The sequence below is a fragment of the Stomoxys calcitrans genome, chromosome 4 (genome assembly GCF_963082655.1).
Source record: "Stomoxys calcitrans chromosome 4, idStoCalc2.1, whole genome shotgun sequence".
In the NCBI taxonomy this organism is placed as follows: Eukaryota; Metazoa; Arthropoda; class Insecta; order Diptera; family Muscidae; genus Stomoxys; species Stomoxys calcitrans.
In genome coordinates, this window is record NC_081555.1 from 17,622,564 (window position 1) to 17,643,277 (window position 20,714).

The 20,714-nt window shown below is 35.9% G+C and overlaps 2 protein-coding genes across 2 annotated transcripts; one reads left to right on the plus strand and one right to left on the minus strand.

Annotated features, from left to right (window-relative positions):
- Positions 1–363: 363 nt before the first annotated feature.
- On the minus strand, positions 364–3,911 carry LOC106084145 (leucine-rich PPR motif-containing protein, mitochondrial). The gene is made up of 3 exons (XM_013247649.2): positions 2,772–3,911; positions 1,445–2,703; positions 364–1,379 (listed from the first exon to the last, which is right to left on the minus strand). Exons 1-3 carry the CDS (start codon positions 3,809–3,811, stop codon positions 469–471), a joined length of 3,210 nt encoding a protein of 1,069 aa, XP_013103103.2. The 5' UTR covers positions 3,812–3,911; the 3' UTR covers positions 364–468.
- Positions 3,912–4,778: 867 nt separating this feature from the next.
- Positions 4,779–6,580, plus strand: LOC106084107 (GDP-fucose protein O-fucosyltransferase 2). Its single transcript, XM_013247582.2, has one exon. It carries the CDS (start codon positions 5,009–5,011, stop codon positions 6,374–6,376), a length of 1,368 nt encoding a protein of 455 aa, XP_013103036.1. The 5' UTR covers positions 4,779–5,008; the 3' UTR covers positions 6,377–6,580.
- The last annotated feature ends 14,134 nt before the right edge of the window (positions 6,581–20,714 follow it).

The following is a 20,714-nucleotide window of genomic DNA, read 5'->3' on the forward strand; positions in this document are numbered from 1 at the left end:
AAGATGCTATCAGGCGAAAGTTGTACATTTTAGAACAAGTTCTTTTTTTTTATCGGACGTATATGTAGCCATATAGAAGGCCAAAAAAGGGAAAACTTTTAACTTATGAATCTAATTTCAAGCAATGTTTTCGAAGCTAAAGTCCTCTCCATATGATGTCTGTTGTTAATGTCATTAGCCGCACCGATTGAAAATTGTAAAGTATCAACATATGAAGGCAACCAAGTTTTAAAGGGAAAATAACTTTCTAAAATATAATGCCCTGGTTCAAACAACAACCTCGTAAATAATCAAATGAAAACGATGATAAGAAACTAGCTTTTAGGACCACCTTTCAGGTAAGAGGTTAAGTTTTTCTCTGAATGTGATTTGATTAAATTACTTTTTATTCAATAATATTCCAATTACATATTATACAGAAATAAAGCTTAGAATTAAATTTAAAACCAAAATAAAAAAAACAAAGATTTAAACAATTCGCGCTCTCAAAGCTATATTACTGGGTATTTCAATGTTATTGGTTTTTAATAAACTAACAATACTTCGCAAGAAATCTTGAGATATCTTAAGATCATCATCTGCTTCTAGCCGTTCGTATAAATTTAATGCTGCCTGATAATCATTCGTTTTGATAAAGTTATTCAGCAACATATTATAGATATTCTGTTCGTCAATTACCCGATTTAAACCTCTGGCTCCACGTGCCAATCGTAAAAGTGTTTGAACAGCTCCCTCCTGGCCCAAATGTTCACAATTTCTCAAGAGCAACTCTTCATTAATACGAAATTCGGGATTGATAAGCAGTCGTCGCATTTGATTGTCTGTACCCGACTCAGCAAAAGCCAACAAAAGCCCACTGTTCATGTTGATTGTACCATGGACTTTTGTAATAATTTCTGTTATTTCACTCAACAATTGCTGGGCTTCTTCAGGGTTACATTTATATTGGGATTTCAAATCTTCATTATCATTGCACAGCCGCACAATAAGTGAAAGCAGTTCAAATTGCAGCGGTGTATGCCTGTATTGTTGGGCTAACTGCTTAAATTCTTTTATGGCCGATTGTAAATCATGTCTGAGCAGACGCTCTCTGATAATAGGTCCCAAAATCGTATTATGTGTACGACAATAGCCAAGTTTTTGCATAAAAGCATACATTTCCCTGGTAAGATTGCGGTCTGCGGGCAAATCCTTTAAAGTGGCTGCATATTGAGCCACATTGGTTAGAAGATTCCAAACGTTGCGCAAAACATAATCGCCCCCAATTATGCGGTGTTTCATAGAACGTTCTTCTAAAATCTCTTTTGCCTTGTCCAGCTGACCAGAAGATACCAGTAGGGATGCATAATCGACAAATTTATGCTCATCAATTTGAAAACCTAAAAATATTCAAAACTTGTGTTAAGATTTAATGAAATATGGTATAGGTACCGTCGCAACCCACCTGGATAGGTTTGTTCTATTTTCTTCAAGTAGATTTGAGCATTTGGAAGATCTTTTAATTTTATGTACATTTCAAGTATACTGGCCAGCATACCAGGACTGTTCTGAACTTGTAATATGTCGCATTTATTTTTTATTTCTTGTGCCCTCTCCAAGCGATTATCGCGCACACAAACTTGAAGCAGACGTCTGAGCACGCCACGTGTATTCATCTGCTTTCCTTCCAATTCTACTAAATGACATTCTAGCTCATCTAGCGACATATCGCGAGGATGTTTAATGAACGTAGATATCATAGAATCATCTTCGGAGCCAGTGTGCAAACTTAATGAACGTTTTGTCATTTCCTTTAGAGTTTGACTAACGGCTTGCATAGATTTCGCGGAAGTCTCATTTGTATTTTGTATTCCCTGATTTAAAAGGGATTGCACCGTTGTTACTGCTCCCGGCGAAAGTTTCACACCAAATTTGTGCATTTCTGCCAACAATCTTTGCACGCAGTGAAGATCACTGCGTACCTTTTCCTGGGATGAGAATAGGTCTATCAAAAAACGTCCTATAACATCTTGTTGTCGATCGATGTTTTTGTTTGCTAAAATATTTAATAGTTTTGCAAAATGGTGGTAACGTTTGGTGGCACGCACATGAACAGCAACATTACATAGTGGTGCTATTAGATTTGCAACTTGCAACTTCGTGGGATATGCTTCTATCAAGGGAACTACGTCAAACCATTTACTTTGGGTCAGCATATGCGATACAATCGGCGTAAGTATCAGTGACGTTTTAATACCAGCTTCATCCATCTGCTTTAGGGCTATTTGTGGATTCGTCAAGGTTATGGACAATTTGGGCAATACATATTGGGAAATTGTTGCGTGATCACATTCTACTTTGAATTCTTGCATCAATTTCAATGTACGCACTATTCCAGATTCGCTGTGGCGCCTGAAGTTGTACATCATTAATGGCCAAAAATAATGCGTTCTCAGAGGTTGTCCTCTTCTAACCAACTCCTCGAAAACGGGCAAAGCCATAGGTGGAGAACGCCGTAATGCTATTTCGGCGGCTATATGTAAGGCTCTGGTGTTCTTTTCGGTTTCTTCCAATCGTTTGGAAATTTCAATAATTTTCATCAAATCACAATTGGCACGAAAAAGAGCATGCAATAGAAAAACTCCATAAGAGTCTATGTCCTGATTTTCTTGAAACTTTGGTTTGGGAAGAGAATCAATTAGGGCCATTACATGGTCTATTTTCCTAAAAAGCGATAATAAAAAAGTAAATTTGTTTATTCGATTATTAATCAAAGCAAATCTATAACTTACTTGTTATATAGAAACCCTATACAGGCTCTTCTTAAGGCAACTGGCACTTCGGGACCGAGAACATAATCCGACTTTAACTCTTTGACCAAATCAACTACAACATCTGGGGAGGCAACCGTTGAATCGTTTACACTGCGAAGCATATTAACTACGTGGTGTGTTTCGAATTGTCCTTTATGATCTTGTAAAAGGTTTAATGCCTTTGTTTTATCACCTTTCTCCATGTAGACCTCAAACAAAGTGGACTGAGTATTTAAACTTAGTGGGAGACCAGTTGCATGCATGCTATCCAGCACAGTTTGAAAACCTCTCATGTCATTGTCGCGAGCATATGCCCGTAGAAGAGAATTAAAATCGCGTTCAGATAAAGCCAATTGCAAATTACGCATTTCCGCTAAGATTTCTGTGCTTTGTTTAACATTTCCGGTGGCTCCAGCAACGGCTAGAAGTTCGGAATATATATCCTTTGAGGATCCCCGTAGTTTCTCATATTCCTGCACAAAAGTCTTGTACTCATTGAGAGGATGGCGGTTATACCTTAGGACATTAAGCATGATGTGATAATGATCTTTGGTTATCATGCCAGCATTTTGTAAATATTGCCAAACTGTCTGGAAATGTGTTATTCTCTCTTCTGCGGTAAGTGAAGGCATTTCTAGGCCACAAACGTTCAACATAAACAATCCTTGCTCTGAAGTAATTGGTTGTTGCCCACTGGTATTTGCTTTCATTAATTCTAGAACTGGCTGCAGCTGTTCAATGCCTATAAAGCCATTCCATTGATAGAATGAGTCTAATCTGCCCATTACAGTCTCCCACGAATGTTTTGGTTTGGATTGATTTTCAACCTCAGCACTAAGGCTAACTTTCTCCTTTGTGGAACGTTGTGTTGAGTACTGGTGACATGACTGCAAGGATTTAATGCATGCCGCCGAAGTTGCATAACTTTGGGTGAAAGCTCCATTCGAAACCAACATTCCCTGTGTTAGCCAAGGAAGTCTTTGGAATATACGAAGACGTTGTATTGGCCGTATAAACATATTAATAAAAATTTCATTCACTTAAGAAAAAAAAATATAAAGTTTTGTCCAATAATACGAAAGCAAAAGGAAAAATATCAGCTGTTCAGTTGTGACCGGCAGAGAGACAAAAAACACATACATGTATAATTTATCTATGACCGGCATGTGGGTTCAGTGTTGCCACAAATAATAATTAAAAAAACGCTAAATTCTTGTGCATGGTTGAATTAAGAAGGTTGCCCACTTGCCCAACGAAAACGAAATTAACGATGCAACTGTGTGGCGATTGTGGCGCAAATTGCCACTATGCTGTCAAATTGCTGGACACTTTCTAATTGACATTCTAGTTTTTATTTGCATTATCATGTGTAGTAGCCATAAGATTAAAAGATTTATGGTTATAAACGTGTAAATTATAAATTAAAACAATTAAAATGTGAAAAAAAAATTATTTAAACCATGCATTTGACCAAGGCGGATTTAAAAAGGTGTTCACGCGAACAGCTGTGAACAGCCGTCCAGGTTTGAAGGTTATTACTTCTTATTTGAAAATCCTTTGCATTAAAGAGCTTTTCAATTGTTCACATATTTTTCATTTACATATTTTTTTGGTGTGGAGTATGTAAGTTGTTCAAGTGAAAAGATGAAGATTTTTATCGGTGAAGTAGATTAAAACAATTCTTATACAATGTTCAGACTAAAGCTGTTTTAAGAAAACGACTCATTTTCCCTTTATAATGCTCTGAAAACGACTCGTTTTTTCTTTACAATTCATAAGGGCAAAACGACTCGTTTGCCACAAAAACGAGGCATTAAAAACATGTGAGCCCAAATAAATTCCTAAATTGTGTATGTAAAAAAAATTCATAGAATAAACCAAATTTTAAATCTTTGCAATTTGAGTAAGGACCACGACAAAAGTGCTAGAACAGACCTAATATTTTTCAGGTCAGCTGTTTCTTTTACCCTACCTTGAGTAGTTTTTTAGTTTTTCAGTTTGCTACGACCAAAGAGATTCCAATTCCTAATCTATATTCCTGCTTGGTCTTCCTAATATCGTAAAAAAAACTGAAGTTAAAGACACAACATGTTCGAAATATTCCAATTGGATTCAAATTGAGGGTTGCTACATTTTCAAGTTGATGGGAAAACATTGGATTGAGGAAAGCCGGCTGAAACTTATGTAATAAAGTAACAAATAGTAGATAGCAATAAATGTGGAAAATATTATTAATGTTACTATTGGTTGTAACTACAAAGAGAGGTGCCTTCCATCAAACAACATGCAAGGAATGGATTTCATGTTTAAAGAATACACAACACGCTCCATTTTGTCCTCATTGTTCCGGTAACAGAACCAATACCATATACTTGCTCTATGACGTAAATCCTCCAGAAGGTTTTAACCTGCGTCGTGATGTGTATATACGTTTGGCAGTTTTTATGCGCCAATTCCAACAGAAGTCTGGATTTAATAATGTTCGTCTAATATTGCCTCCATGGCGCCGATTATATCATTGGAAGTCTGTTCACATAGAACAGGATCATTTGCCTTGGAAAAAATTCTTTGATGTGGAAAGTTTAAGAAGATTTGCACCCGTGCTTGACTATCCAGAATTTTTAGATGACATCAAAGATTTTGGATTGGAGGAAAGCCCTTTGGTACCAGTTCATAAAGTGCTTCAACTGCGACATTTTAAGGATATGTTCGAAAACGGCATCTTCAGAGATAAATGGGAATTCAGTGATGACTGCGAAGGTACATCCCACTCGTTGGAAGGATCATTCTTAAAGCAGCCTCCACTTTGGATAAAAGATACTAAAATTCAATGTGTAAGCTTTCAAGGTAGTGCAAATCTTTTGACGCAAGTTATTCAACGTGTCTATCGTAGTTTGGATGACAGACCTTTACCTAAAGTGATTGCAATTTTGAATGCTGAAGTAGTTTTACATGAACACTGGGCCGATAGAGAATTTTGGAAAGCTCGGCGTTCAATGCGCTTTGCTGGAAATCTAGTAGAAATTGCTGCAAAATTTCGTCACACCCACTTCGATAGCAATGACCAACGAGATAATGTACAACGACCTCCAATGTGGGAATATGAAAATCCCAGTCACAAAGGCCTCGCTATTGGAGGACCATATCTTTGCGCCCATTTGAGACGAGGTGATTTTCTCTATGGTCGCGAAGCCACAACGCCTACGTTAAAATCCTCAGCTCTACAAATCAAATATCATTTGATAAACTACAATCTTAGCACTGTTTTCCTAGCCACCGATGCCACGGCATTTGAAATTAAAAACCTTAAATCATATATACCACGTCATCGTGTTGTTCGTTTCACAGCAGAAGATCTGCAACAGAAAGCCTCTATAAAGGATGGCGGAATTGCCATAATAGATCAACTTATCTGTGCCCATGCCCATTTCTTTGTGGGCACCTATGAAAGTACTTTCACTTATCGTATATACGAAGAAAGAGAAATTTTAGGATTTCCCAAATCGAGAACATTTAATACGCTGTGCAAAAAATCCACTATGGAAAGCTGTTCACAGAATTCCGTTTGGCCGATTGTGTATTAGGGTTGAGGATACCATCCATAAGAATCTGCAATACCAATATAGTACATAATACTCGAAATCCAAAGACAAAGCTTGATTTTTAAGAAATGCCTATTATTAAATGTGTTCTACATAGTATACTAAGCATTGTTATTTTAAAATTACACATTTTGACTAAGTTTTAATGTTTAAGCAATTTAAATAAAGTCTTTTAATATTTGCAAATATTATATATTTTTTGCTCATGAAGATAAAGTTATGTAGTGCTTACATAAGAAATGATGGTTTAAGGCTGCCATGAAACCTTTTAGTAAGGTAGCTTGCCAAGGATCGCTACAAGCAAATGACACAGAAAGCTTTCTGAATGTGACTCACCGCTTCCGAACTGAACTTAAAACCTATGGTTAGTGGGTTGTGTGGGAAGGCACTATCACATCTGGCGGCAACAATTTCGCTCGCCTGCTGAGCGAAGCACAGTGGAATAAATGGAGCTTACCGCTATCTCCACATACAAAGTGGCTACAACAACAACTCTCTCGTCAAAACCACTGAATGTTGTTGTTTTAGCAGTGTGTTGTGTTCGCCTTTCGTTTGCTTGGTTCTATTGAATATCCAATTCCGGGAACCCCCCAACTAAGGCGGCGTGCGTTCAGAGGGATCTGGGTCTGGCTGGATAGTTAAATAGGTAACGTGTGTGTGTTGTCCCAGGCCACAATCGGGACAAACATTCTGCACGTTTGCATCAAGCCTTGCGCTGTAGGAGTTGAGTCTGCTGCATCTGCCGAATCGTAATTGAGAAAGAACTATTCTGGTTTGGCGGGGAAGGTGCAATGGCAGACGGTCTTTCTCCAGAAACACATTCACCCGGTAGCTATTCACCCATCTGCTACCTTGTGTGCATGAATGTTGTCTAGACCCGCTTGATCTAGATGTTCTCTCCTCTTGTAGCGCTGAACCTCTTGCCCTAGATTATGTACATATTGTTATTCGACGTTATTGGCGACTTTAAATAATCAATGCCATAACGTTCCTGTGGCGATCGGTCGTATGGCTGGGGGACCTGCTGGCGATGTCCTCAAATAGTTTGGTATGGTTGACCGTCTCGATAGGTCCGGTGCCACGAGGATCGTCCTATCACTTGGTCTGGGCTCATTGAAGCCACGCCAAAGGACAATTGTAAGGTACTCGAATTTTGGTAGATATAGATTCTTCAGCAGCAGTGTAGAGATTCAGTCGGGGCCCAACGCCTTGGATGACTTGGCGTCATGGATGACATTTATAATTTCGTCCACGGTAAATTGTGACGGTTGCCCATCGGCTCGGGGACCACGGTTACGACGAATGACTCGCCTCCTTGTCACTCGAGAATGCTCAATAAATTGACGGTTGAACAACTTGGAGCATCTCTTTTGGTCACAATTACGTCGCCAAAACTGACTGACTTCTACCGGGGTTCGACAGTGGCTTAACAGTTGACGACAGCTTGCCTTAACCGGTACCTAAGTTACAAGTCCAAGTGTCTCAGCCACAAATTATGCTTATTTTCCACTAGTGGACCGCGACTGTAGCTGCAGCTCGGTAGCTCTCAGCTAATGTTCCAACGATAACGATGAACACCACACACATAGTTACAACAGCCCCGTGTTATTTTTTGTCTTGTGAGTTGATTAACAGTTTTTCAATTCTGCTTTCAAGTCTGCTGCATCTGCCGAATCGTAATTGAGAAAGAACTATTCTGGTTTGGCGGGGAAAGTGCAATGGGAGACGGTCTTTCTCCAGAAACACATTCACCCGGTAGCTATTCACCCATCTGCTACCTTGTGTGCATGAATGCTGTCTAGACCCGCTTGATCTACATAGATGTTCTCTCCTCTTGTAACGGTAGCGTTATTGGCGCATTGAAATAATCAATGCCATAACGTTCCTGTGGCGATCGGTCGTATGGCTGGGGGACCTGCTGGCGATGTCCTCAAATAGTTTGGTATGGTTGACCGTCTCGATAGGTCCGGTGCCACGAGGATCGTCCTATCACTTGGTCTGGGCTCATTGAAGCCACGCCAAAGGACAATTGTAAGGTACTCGAATTTTGGTAGATATAGATTCTTCAGCAGCAGTGTAGAGATTCAGTCGGGGCCCAACGCCTTGGATGACTTGGCGTCATGGATGACATTTATAATTTCGTTCACGGTAAATTGTGACGGTTGCCCATCGGCTCGGGGACCACGGTTACGACGAATGACTCGCCTCCTTGTCACTCGAGAATGCTCAATAAATTGACGGTTGAACAACTTGGAGCATCTCTTTTGGTCACAATTACGTCGCCAAAACTGACTGACTTCTACCGGGGTTCGACAGTGGCTTAACAGTTGACGACAGCTTGCCTTAACCGGTACCTAAGTTACAAGTCCAAGTGTCTCAGCCACAAATTATGCTTATTTTCCACTAGTGGACCGCGACTGTAGCTGCAGCTCGGTAGCTCTCAGCTAATGTTCCAACGATAACGATGAACACCACACACATAGTTACAACAGCCCCGTGTTATTTTTTGTCTTGTGAGTTGATTAACAGTTTTTCAATTCTGCTTTTCTCATATTAGACAGTGCTCGATGATGGGGGACCACTCCCGGCACGGGATAGCTGTGAGCACCACACAGGTTGGAACACTGAGGTCCGATCTGTGTTCATTGCTGTTACGAGAAGCGTCCACAGGTTGCGGATAGTGGAATGCTCAATACGGGGTAGCTGAAACAGCAGTCGCGGACAATCAGCGGTATCGAGAGGAGGTGAGGAACGAGTTTGCCCACCTACAGAAGCTTGACGAGGATAGCCACGTCCACATGAAAATGTTGTAAAAAATTTTTTAAAAATGTTGGGACCCCTGGGCGACATCCTTCTGTGGAAAAGTTGTTTATACCTGAAGACCTAACAATTGTAACCAAGGACTTATACGGGGTGGTCCTAAAAGTAGACAACCTTACACATAAATGGCAGTAGTAGTACGAAAATAAATACTTTTCACGACAGTGACAACCTTCTCTAAGTCTTAAGTATTCGCCAGATTTGCGCCCGGGGGCTATTTTTTGTTTCCAAATTTAAGGAAATGGCGCGGAGGAAAACGTTTTGAAAGTAATAAAGTGATGGTAGTTACGGTTAATGGCTATTTTGAGAAACTGGTCAGTTCTCACTATAAGACGGGAGCTATTGAAAATCTCTGAAATTAGTGTATCGAGTTAATTGGAAATTTCGTTGGGAAACAAGGAAAATGTTTCCCAAATTTGTTGTTTCTTCAGGTCGTTTACTTTTGGGACCGCCCTCGTATATTACAACTCGGTATAAGCATGAAGATAACCCCTCGGCAGCGTTTCCGTTGTTACCCTTAAGGATCATTTTGACCTTTTTTGAAACTTTGACCCTTTTTAATCTAAGGGTATTGGTGAAAAAGGGTAAACAAAAATCCACTTTTTTTAATTTTTATACCCTCCACCATAGGATGGGGGTATACTAATTTCCTCATTTCGGTGTCCTCAGAATTTTGAAATTCGCAAAACTAAAAATGTTACAGCAATTTCAAACTCACCTCGATTTTTTTGCTATTTTTCGAATATTAATTATGCGATTTTGAACTTGTTTTTTGAAGAAAAAACATATGAGTTGCACTGATCCGATTTTTTTGCCATAATCGTCAATACTGTACACTCAACTCGAGAAATTTTTTCGCACCAAAAATTTAAAATTTTCATAAGAGGTTACCCTTTGCTAAAAAAATGCAAAAAAAATAAAATGTGAAATTTTACGTTGTTTTGTTTATTGTACGAAGCGTTTTCGAATTTCGAACTGCGGAATGCTGGAAAATGATCGAAATTCGAATAAATGAAGGAGTTACAGCGTTTTCGACCTTAAAAATTCAATTGAATTTTTACGCCAAAAAAGATTTGGTTTTTGCGATGTTTTTCATAGAAAACTTTACATTATTGCTTCATCTAGCACCACTACAGAAAGAGATTTTCCTGACGAATCCAACGGTGTCCTCAGAATTTTGAAATTCGCAAAACTAACAATGTTACAGCAATTTCAAACTCACCTCGATTTTTTTGTTGCTATTTTTCGAATATTAATTATGCGATTTTGAACTTGTTTTTTGAAGAAAAAACATATGAGTTGCACTGATCCGATTTTTTTGCCATAATCTTCAATACTGTACACTCAACTCGAAAAATTTTTTCGCACCAAAAATTGAAAATTTTCATAAGGGGTTACCCTTTGCTAAAAAAATGCAAAAAAAATAAAATGTGAAATTTTGCGTTGTTTTGTTTATTGTACGAAGCGTTTTCGAATTTCGAACTGCGGAATGCTGGAAAATGATCGAAATTCGAATAAATGAAGGAGTTACAGCGTTTTCGACCTTAAAAATTCCATTGAATTTTTACGCCAAAAAAGATTTGGTTTTTGCGATGTTTTTCATAGAAAACTTTACATTATTGCTTCATCTAGCACCACTACAGAAAGAGATTTTCCTCACAAATCCAACGGTGTCCTAAGAATTTTGAAATTCGCAAAACTAAAGATGTTACAGCAATTTCAAACTCACCTCGATTTTTTTTGCTATTTTTCGAATATTAATTATGCGATTTTGACCTTGTTTTTTGAAGAAAAATTATAGGAGTTGCACTGATCCGATTTTTTTGCCATAATCGTCAATACTGTACACTCAACTCGAAAAATTTTTTCGCACCAAAAATTTAAAATTTTCATAAGGGGTTACCCTTTGCTAAAAAAATGCAAAAAAATAAAATGTGAAATTTTACGTTGTTTTGTTTATTGTACGAAGTGTTTTCGAATTTCGAACTGCGGAATGCTGGAAAATGATCGAAATTCGAATAAATGAAGGAGTTACAGCGTTTTCGACCTTAAAAATGACCTTGAATTTTTACTCCAAAAAAGATTTGGTTTTTTCATAGAAAACTTTACATTATTGCTTCATCTAGCACCACTACGGAAAGAGATTTTCCTCACAAATCCAACGGTGTCCTAAGAATTTTGAAATTCGCAAAACTAAAGATGTTACAGCAATTTCAAACTCACCTCGATTGTTTTTTTGCTATTTTTCGAATATTAATTATGCGATTTTGAACTTGTTTTTTGAAGAAAAAACATAGGAGTTGCACTGATCCGATTTTTTTGCCATATTCTTCAATACTGTACACTCAACTCGAAAAATTTTTTCGCACCAAAAATTGAAAATTTTCATAAGGGGTTACCCTTTGCTAAAAAAATGCAAAAAAAGTAAAATGTGAAATTTTACGTTGTTTTGTTTGTTGTACGAATCGTTTTCGAATTTCGAACTGCGGAATGCTGGAAAATGATCGAAATTCGAATAAATGAAGGAGTTACAGCGTTTTTAACCTTAAAAATGACTTTGAAATTTATACGCCAAAAAAGATTTGGTTTTTTTCAATGTTTTTCATAGAAAACTTTACATTATTGCTTCATCTAGCACCACTACGGAAGGAGATTTTCCTCACGAATTCAACGGTGTCCTCAGAATTTTGAAATTCGCAAAACTAAAGATGTTACAACAATTTCAAACTCACCTCGATTTTTTTGTTGCTATTTTTCGAATATTAATTATGCGATTTTGAACTTGTTTTTTGAAGAAAAAAGATAGGAGTTGCACTGATCCGATTTTTTTGCCATAATCTTCAATACTGTACACTCAACTCGAAAAATTTTTTCGCACCAAAAATTGAAAATTTTCATAAGGGGTTACCCTTTGCTAAAAAAATGCAAAAAAAATAAAATGTGAAATTTTGCGTTGTTTTGTTTATTGTACGAAGCGTTTTCGAATTTCGAACTGCGGAATGCTGGAAAATGATCGAAATTCGAATAAATGAAGGAGTTACAGCGTTTTCGACCTTAAAAATTCAATTGAATTTTTACGCCAAAAAAGATTTGGTTTTTGCGATGTTTTTCATAGAAAACTTTACATTATTGCTTCATCTAGCACCACTACAGAAAGAGATTTTCCTCACAAATCCAACGGTGTCCTAAGAATTTTGAAATTCGCAAAACTAAAGATGTTACAGCAATTTCAAACTCACCTCGATTTTTTTTGCTATTTTTCGAATATTAATTATGCGATTTTGACCTTGTTTTTTGAAGAAAAATTATAGGAGTTGCACTGATCCGATTTTTTTGCCATAATCGTCAATACTGTACACTCAACTCGAAAAATTTTTTCGCACCAAAAATTTAAAATTTTCATAAGGGGTTACCCTTTGCTAAAAAAATGCAAAAAAATAAAATGTGAAATTTTACGTTGTTTTGTTTATTGTACGAAGTGTTTTCGAATTTCGAACTGCGGAATGCTGGAAAATGATCGAAATTCGAATAAATGAAGGAGTTACAGCGTTTTCGACCTTAAAAATGACCTTGAATTTTTACGCCAAAAAAGATTTGGTTTTTTTCATAGAAAACTTTACATTATTGCTTCATCTAGCACCACTACGGAAAGAGATTTTCCTCACAAATCCAACGGTGTCCTCAGAATTTTGAAATTCGCAAAACTAAAGATGTTACAACAATTTCAAACTCACCTCGATTGTTTTTTTGCTATTTTTCGAATATTAATTATGCGATTTTGAACTTGTTTTTTGAAGAAAAAACATAGGAGTTGCACTGATCCGATTTCTTTGCCATATTCTTCAATACTGTACACTCAACTCGAAAAATTTTTCCGCACCAAAAATTGAAAATTTTCATAAGGGGTTAGCCTTTGCTAAAAAAATGCAAAAAAAGTAAAATGTGAAATTTTACGTTGTTTTGTTTGTTGTACGAATCGTTTTCGAATTTTGAACTGCGGAATGCTGGAAAATGATCGAAATCCGAATAAATGAAGGAGTTACAGCGTTTCCGACCTTAAAAATGACCTTGAATTTTTACGCCAAAAAAGGTTTGGTTTTTTCAATGGTTTTTATAGAAAACTTTACATTATTGCTTCATCTAGCACCACTACGGAAGGAGATTTTCTTCACGAATTCAACGGTGTCCTCAGAATTTTGAAATTCGCAAAACTAAAGATGTTACAACAATTTCAAATTCACCTCGATTGTTTTTTTGCTATTTTTCGAATATTAATTATGCGATTTTGAACTTGTTTTTTGAAGAAAAAACATAGGAGTTGCACTGATCCGATTTTTTTGCCATATTCTTCAATACTGTACACTCAACTCGAAAAATTTTTTCGCACCAAAAATTGAAAATTTTCATAAGGGGTTACCCTTTGCTAAACAAAATACAAAAAAATAAAATGTGAAATTTTACATTGTTTTGTTTATTGTACGAAGCGTTTTCGAATTTCGAACTGCGGAATGCTGGAAAATAATCGAAATTCGAATAAATGAAGGAGTTACAGCGTTTTTGACCTTAAAAACTACCTTGAATTTTTACGCCAAAAAAGATTTGGTTTTTTCAATGTTTTTCATAGAAAACTTTACATTATTGCTTCATCTAGCGCCACTACGGAAGGAGATTTTCCTCACGAATTCAACGGTGTCCTCAGAATTTTGAAATTCGCAAAACTAAAGATGTTACAACAATTTCAAATTCACCTCGATTGTTTTTTTGCTATTTTTCGAATATTAATTATGCGATTTTGAACTTGTTTTTTGAAGAAAAAAGATAGGAGTTGCACTGATCCGATTTTTTTGCCATAATCTTCAATACTGTACACTCAACTCGAAAAATTTTTTCGCATCAAAAATTTAAGATTATCTAAGGTTTTCATAGAAAACTTTACATTATTCCTTAATCTAGAGAAAGCGATTTTACTTACGAATCCTGACGAATCCAACGGTGTCCTCAGAATTTTGAAATTCGCACATATATGTATACAGCACAACTCACCGTGGCTTTTATGTATTTTTGGTCACTTTATTTACACACAAGTGCGACAACAGTGCATTGAGAGCAGAATTCTGCTTGCGCCATGTTCTTAGATAACTCTCATTTATGTATATTCACAAGCGCCACCAACCAGTCTATTTGCGAACTTGAAATTCTTTATTTATATGCAAAAATCATGTGCACCTACAAAATATATGGGTGTAAGGAGGAGATAAACTAACGGTAAATATTTTGCTGACATTTACCATCGTACGAATACACGCTTACCTCTGTGCTACGGTTGACTTTGCTTATTTCATACAAAAAACGCAAATAGTTATTTTGAGTTTATTTAACATGTTTGTATGCATTTATTTTATTTTTCATGTTTTTTAAAGATACATCATAAAGTAGTATGCATTCATCATTTCTTTGTTTTTATATCATCTATAGGTAATTTGTTTTTTTTTATTTTTTATTTCATTTTTAATAAACTTTCTGGGTTTTATTACTATTTCATCATAAACATAAAAATAATATTTTAACAGTATTATATATAATAATATTTATAATATATATGTGTGTGTGTTTATGTATATATTTTATTTTTACATACACTTTTCTTTAAATACAGATTATGTATGAATATATGTATGCAAGTAGTATGAATCAGAATGATTACATTTTTTCTCCCATTATGTGGTTTGTTATGCTTTCCTTTCAATATGTTTTTTTAATATATATTTATAGGCACTTTTACTTTAGATTTCAATATATATATATAATTATGTATATATAATTTTTATTAATATTATTATTCAAAATAGAATTATAAACACACTTATAAAGATTTTATTTTTTGTTTTCTTTTCATCCTCCATCATTAAGCTTTAGTTTTATTTCTTATATAAAAACCATGATTCATCTTTGTAAGTTTTTTTTTCATTTATGTATATATAGAGTGGTGTCGAGGAGGTTACCAGAAATGATACCATAAAAATCAGTTTTTATAAGCAATTTGCTTAAGCTTTTGGTGTGTTTCGTTTTGTGTTTTTACGAAAGGACAAATACAACTTAAATTAAAAAATTAGCCCCAAAAATTAGAAAAGCCTAGTGTTTTGTATATGTATAAGAACTTATAAAGATTGTCTACAATAGTTAAGAGCAAAGGAATTGCAATTGAAACTTGGATTCATTATAGTCTACATAGTCATAAATCAAGTTTAATTTGAAATGATTTTATTTTTTTGTTTGTAGAGTTTTAAAACTCGGTTTAATCAAAATGTCCAGTCCAATTTAAATGGTTACGATTTTTTTTAGAAATATTTAACTCTGATTAATCTCTATCTGTTTTTAGTGGAAATAATCAACTTGAACTTCATACAAGTCTCATATTGGGGTCTCACGGGCTGTCATTAGCTAGAACAAAAGTTTCACTGAAAGCAAAGCTGTGATAACGTTAAGCCTAGTACTGATTTTGACTTTTCGGCCGATCAACTGTCAAAACGCATTATAAAACAAATAAGAGCCTGCTAAGTTCGGCAGGGCCGAATCTTATATACCCTCCACCATGTACCGATTTGAATCATACTTAACACAGTTATTGGAAAAGATACCAAAACACTACGTGCAAAAAATCAGACAAAATTTTCGCCCTCTAAAGACCCAAGATCGGTTAATATGGCAGATATATCAAAACATGGACCGATTTGAACCATACTTAGAGCAGTTGTTGGAAGTGATACCAAAACACCACGTGCAAAATTTCAGTCAAATGGGACAAAAATTGCGCCTTCTAGAGGCTCAAGAAGTCAAGACCCAAGATCGGTTTATATGGCAGCTATATCAAATCATGGACCGATTTGGCCCATTTACATTCCCAACCGACCTACACTAATAAAAAGTATTTGTGCAAAATTTCAAGCGGCTAGCTTAACTTCTTCGAAAGTTAGCGTGCTTTCGACAGACAGACGGACGGACGGACATGGCTAGATCGACTTAAAATAATATGACGATCAAGAATATATATACTTTATGGGTTCTCAGAGGCATATTTCATAGGTGTTTCGAGGTGTTACAAACAGAATGACGAAATTAGTATACCCCTATCCTATGTCGGAGGGTATAAAAATGGTGACGAAGAAAATGCGAACACATTCCGTACAAGTGGTACCGAGTTCTATAAGCCAAATAGTAGCGACATGTTGCTGCGCCAATACAAATTGCGCTTCAATTAAATGCCCAATGCAAATAAATGCTCACGAATAGGGAACGAATCAACTCCGTTTCAATGACGTTGTCTTTGTTGTGCGTTGTTCTTTGACTTTTGTTTGTGTTCTGGCAAAAAAAACAGCAAAAATGTTTGCTGAAACAGCAGAGTCTGCCGGCAAACATTTTCTGCTGTTTTCAAATTGTGAAAAGTTAAAAAAACTCAATAATGTCATAAATATTAGAAAAAAATTATCCGGTGTAACCTTGATTTTGCCAAAAATAGTTTTCCCCTTTCACATTCGTTTCACCAAATAAATATTTACTTGAACGCCAACTCACACGAAATAATTTTTTCGAAGTCACAGTTCAAAAAATTGAAACATAAGTTTTGTCTGCAAATTCATACGATTTGCAGAAACAAAGGTAAACAAAAAAATTGAAAGAAGAAGAAAACCTTAGACTTATAAAAAGCCTAGCTCAATAGGAATTATGGCGGCTGTACCAGTCAAAACTACTCTGAGGGTTTGTTGAGGGAGTTGAACCCTCAACAAACCGCAGTCAGAATCAGTCTGAGACTTTTTGGTAAATTTGTATTTTAACAATTTTACATGGCTTATTTTTGGGATATATACTGTTCAAAAAATTAAAAACAACCACTTGTTCGAAAGACTCACTTCTCACCGTTGCAATTCTATAGTCAAAATACTGTAAAAACTCATCAATCGCCTGTCCTATACTATATTTGTATCGCCATCCCCTATACTATATTTGTGAATACTAGAGGCTCTGTTTTGTAGCGCTGAAACTCTTTAGATCAGTAGTGGACAAATACCCACACGCACACTATTGCTTTTGTGCAGGTGTTTGGTACGTTCACAAGAACATAGGCTTGGAAAAAATGAGCACATGTGTAAGCTGTCGTCGATACCAGTTTCCCTTAACACGGACCGGCTAATTTTCTTATCCATATGCAGTTAACCTTCAACCCATGGCGAAACAATTAAAGGCGGTCGCATTTGTACAACAACCACAAATCATATGGTGCAATCCGCCTCTTTGCCATCAAGCTGAACGACGTTTTGCCAACACACGCAACGAAATGTTTGTGTGTGCCTGTGCGTACATGAGCAGAGAATTTGCGAGAAAGAAGATAACAACAAAGAGAATGCAAACAAAAAATCTGTCATCTTAATACCGTCAAACCTGGACGGCTGTTAACGGCTGAGCAGGCAAACACAGTGGACCTAGGGATTCTGAACAAAGCGTGAAACAATCAAGGTTGCTAGTCGACTGCCTTCCAACCTAAACTAACCTAGTCTATAGTTTCTTTGTCTGCCGCCAGTGTTATTGGGTAGCGATTTGAAACAGGGAAATCCCCATTTCATTTCACTAGGCCTTGAATTCTTATCCCTAAATTTCACATACAACTGGCAACCAGGAAATAGTTTTGGTTACATCCTCATTCTTCAAGGACCCTTCGATAGGTCAAGGGCCAAGAGGACCTGGCGATCTTCTGGCACTGTTTGGCCTGCTTGCGCTCTCGGCTAATGTCTGCGGTGATGGCATGTTAAGCAATTGACGTGCTATGCAATTTACAAAATCCATGCTGATGCCCTGCACTTTGGAATATAACAAGCCTCGGAAGTGAGGTGATGCCTAAAGTGTCTGGTGAGAGAAAGGTAATCGGTCTGTACCAATCACCCTTATTCGAACCCTCATGGAAAGCTTTCGATAGGTTAGGTTAATGCTATGTCTACACTGACTTGTTTTGCCTTACTCGTTTCGGAAAAAATCTCAACCGTTCACACAAATTTGCCTATTGAAAATATTATCAAATTGGATAAAACGTAAACAAAGAATAAATGTAAAAGAGAACAAGTTGACATCATCAATGCCCAAAATTAAAAAAAAAAATTATATCTCGGCTGATCACTTGGCTTAACTTTATTCAGTGAAGCCTGAGCTCTGCCGAAAAAATTAAAAAATAAAATCCAATTTACAGCAAAAAGAAAATAAAGAAAGATACGCATATTGGAAGCTAAGACTGCCGAAACCCTATATAAGTACGTGCATGAATCTATAGTTTCCCTCGCGTGAAAGAAAATAATGGATATTTATGGGTCGTTTATGAATTGCAACCCAATTTCAGTTGGGTTGCAAAATGCAAATGACAAAAACAGCAAACAACAATGCAAACGACGCAAAACATCGAGTGCGCTTTCATATCGAATGAAATTTCACCTTGTATTTAGTGGGCCCTATACCACTTGTATATAAATTTATATGTCCAAGTTTTTATAAGGAAATCTAGATTTAAACATTCGCGTTTTTAAATTTCAAAAATTCCCTTTCAATAAAGAGATACATCATTCACAATAGAGAGATTTCGAACGATTTTACTCGTTCACGTATACGCCCCCAGCTTGACATTGAGTGTAGAATTCTTCTTGCGGCTTGTTCTGTATTCACAAGCGCCACCAACCAGTTTATGTGTGAAATTCAAATTCTCCATCTACATATATGTAATTTATTTACGATATGTAATGATGCCAAACGGTTTCTTAAGAAGAGAGAGAGAGAGAGTTGAGTATTGTTGCAACAAACTGTATGATTCATTCCTCTCATTTTAAACCTTGTGAGATGATGAAATTAATAATCAAAGTAAGCTAGACAGCAAACCCCTAAAATCTTCGATTATTTTTTGAAAAGATTTGTATCTTATTGTGGAGTTTCGAAATATTTTATTTTAACTTCATCACTTTTGAAAAGAAAAACAATTCAAATAATAAAAAGAAAATTTGGTAGCCAAGTAGGTATTAACAGATTAATCAGAGTTTTATAATAGACTTATATATGCTATAAGGTAAACACTTATTAAAATAAATTAAAGTTTTTAGTTTAGTTTTGGAACACAGCTATAAATCGAATGATATACAAGTACAAGTAATTGTAAGATATATATAGATATTGCAAAATTTTTAGTATGTTTTTTGTATGTTTTCTCCATATAGAAAAATAAAACATTTCAGTTTGGGAAAAAAATAGATATTTGTTTAAAAAAGGCTATAAAAAGCTTAAGGTATTGTGTTGCTTACACCACACACACATGGTATATATGTATATATCATATCTTAAAGTTTCTATTAGAATTTGATTTCTTTTGGATTCGTTTCCTACTTCGCTATAACAAAATTTTTTGCGCCAAAAAGGTACAAGAAGTATATATTCTTAATAAATGTATTTTTGTTTTATTTTGTTAATAGATTTGTTTGCGATAAAGCGCTTTTTTAAAAAGCCTTTTTAGAGTTTTACTAGTTTTTAAGTTGTTATATTGTTTGTTTTTGAGAAAAAAGTTTTTTGGTCTAGATATTTTTTTTAACATATTCTAATTTTTATTAATTTTTTAGTCTTATCCTTAGTATTTTACTATTTTCATTTTTTTTATTTTTACTAATACCAAAAAACAATTTAGCTATATACTACATAGTTTCTATGTTAAAAATTAAAAACAAAACAAAAAATCAAAATATTTTGAATATAAATTAAAACTTTATTTTATGTTGTAGGATTAAAGTTTTAGCAAAGGCATTCGTATATATATTTTTTTTTTTACTTTACTTAGTTATTTTTCCCCCTACAAAAACATTCCTGTATTAATATATAGATCAATTTGATGGGAATAAAACAAGAAAGTAGATAACAAAAAGTAAGGTTACAAAATTTACAAAAAAAAAACAATGCAATAACACAAAGTGATGTCCATAGAAGGTGAATGGGATAATCGCTTTATATAGAGATACGGCACGCGATAGGTGTGAGCACCACACAAGCTGGAACATTGACGTTCGATCTGTGTGGTGTTCATTGCCGTCACAAGAAGCTTAGCTACGAACTACCGGGCGCGTCCACAGATAGTGGAATGCTCCATACGGAGTAGCTGCAACGGCAGTCGCGGACAATCAGCGGTATCGAGCGGAAAGTCTCAGTGAGAGGTCGGGCGGCACCGGCTCTTGCACAAATACTGAGAGCCTATGATACTCGATATGTCAGGGCGAGTTATTGGCGCCTTTAAATAAATTGCCAGGCCTTGCTCAGTTAAAGGAGCCAGACGAGGATCACTACCTCCACATGCAATGTGGCTACAAAAAAAAAAACAACCATATCCCTTGCAATTTATTATAATTAGTGTACACAAAGTTCAAGCGGCCAGTAACATAATGAGGCTGGTAGATAAACAAGGGGAAACAGTCAAGCACCATTAATCTGC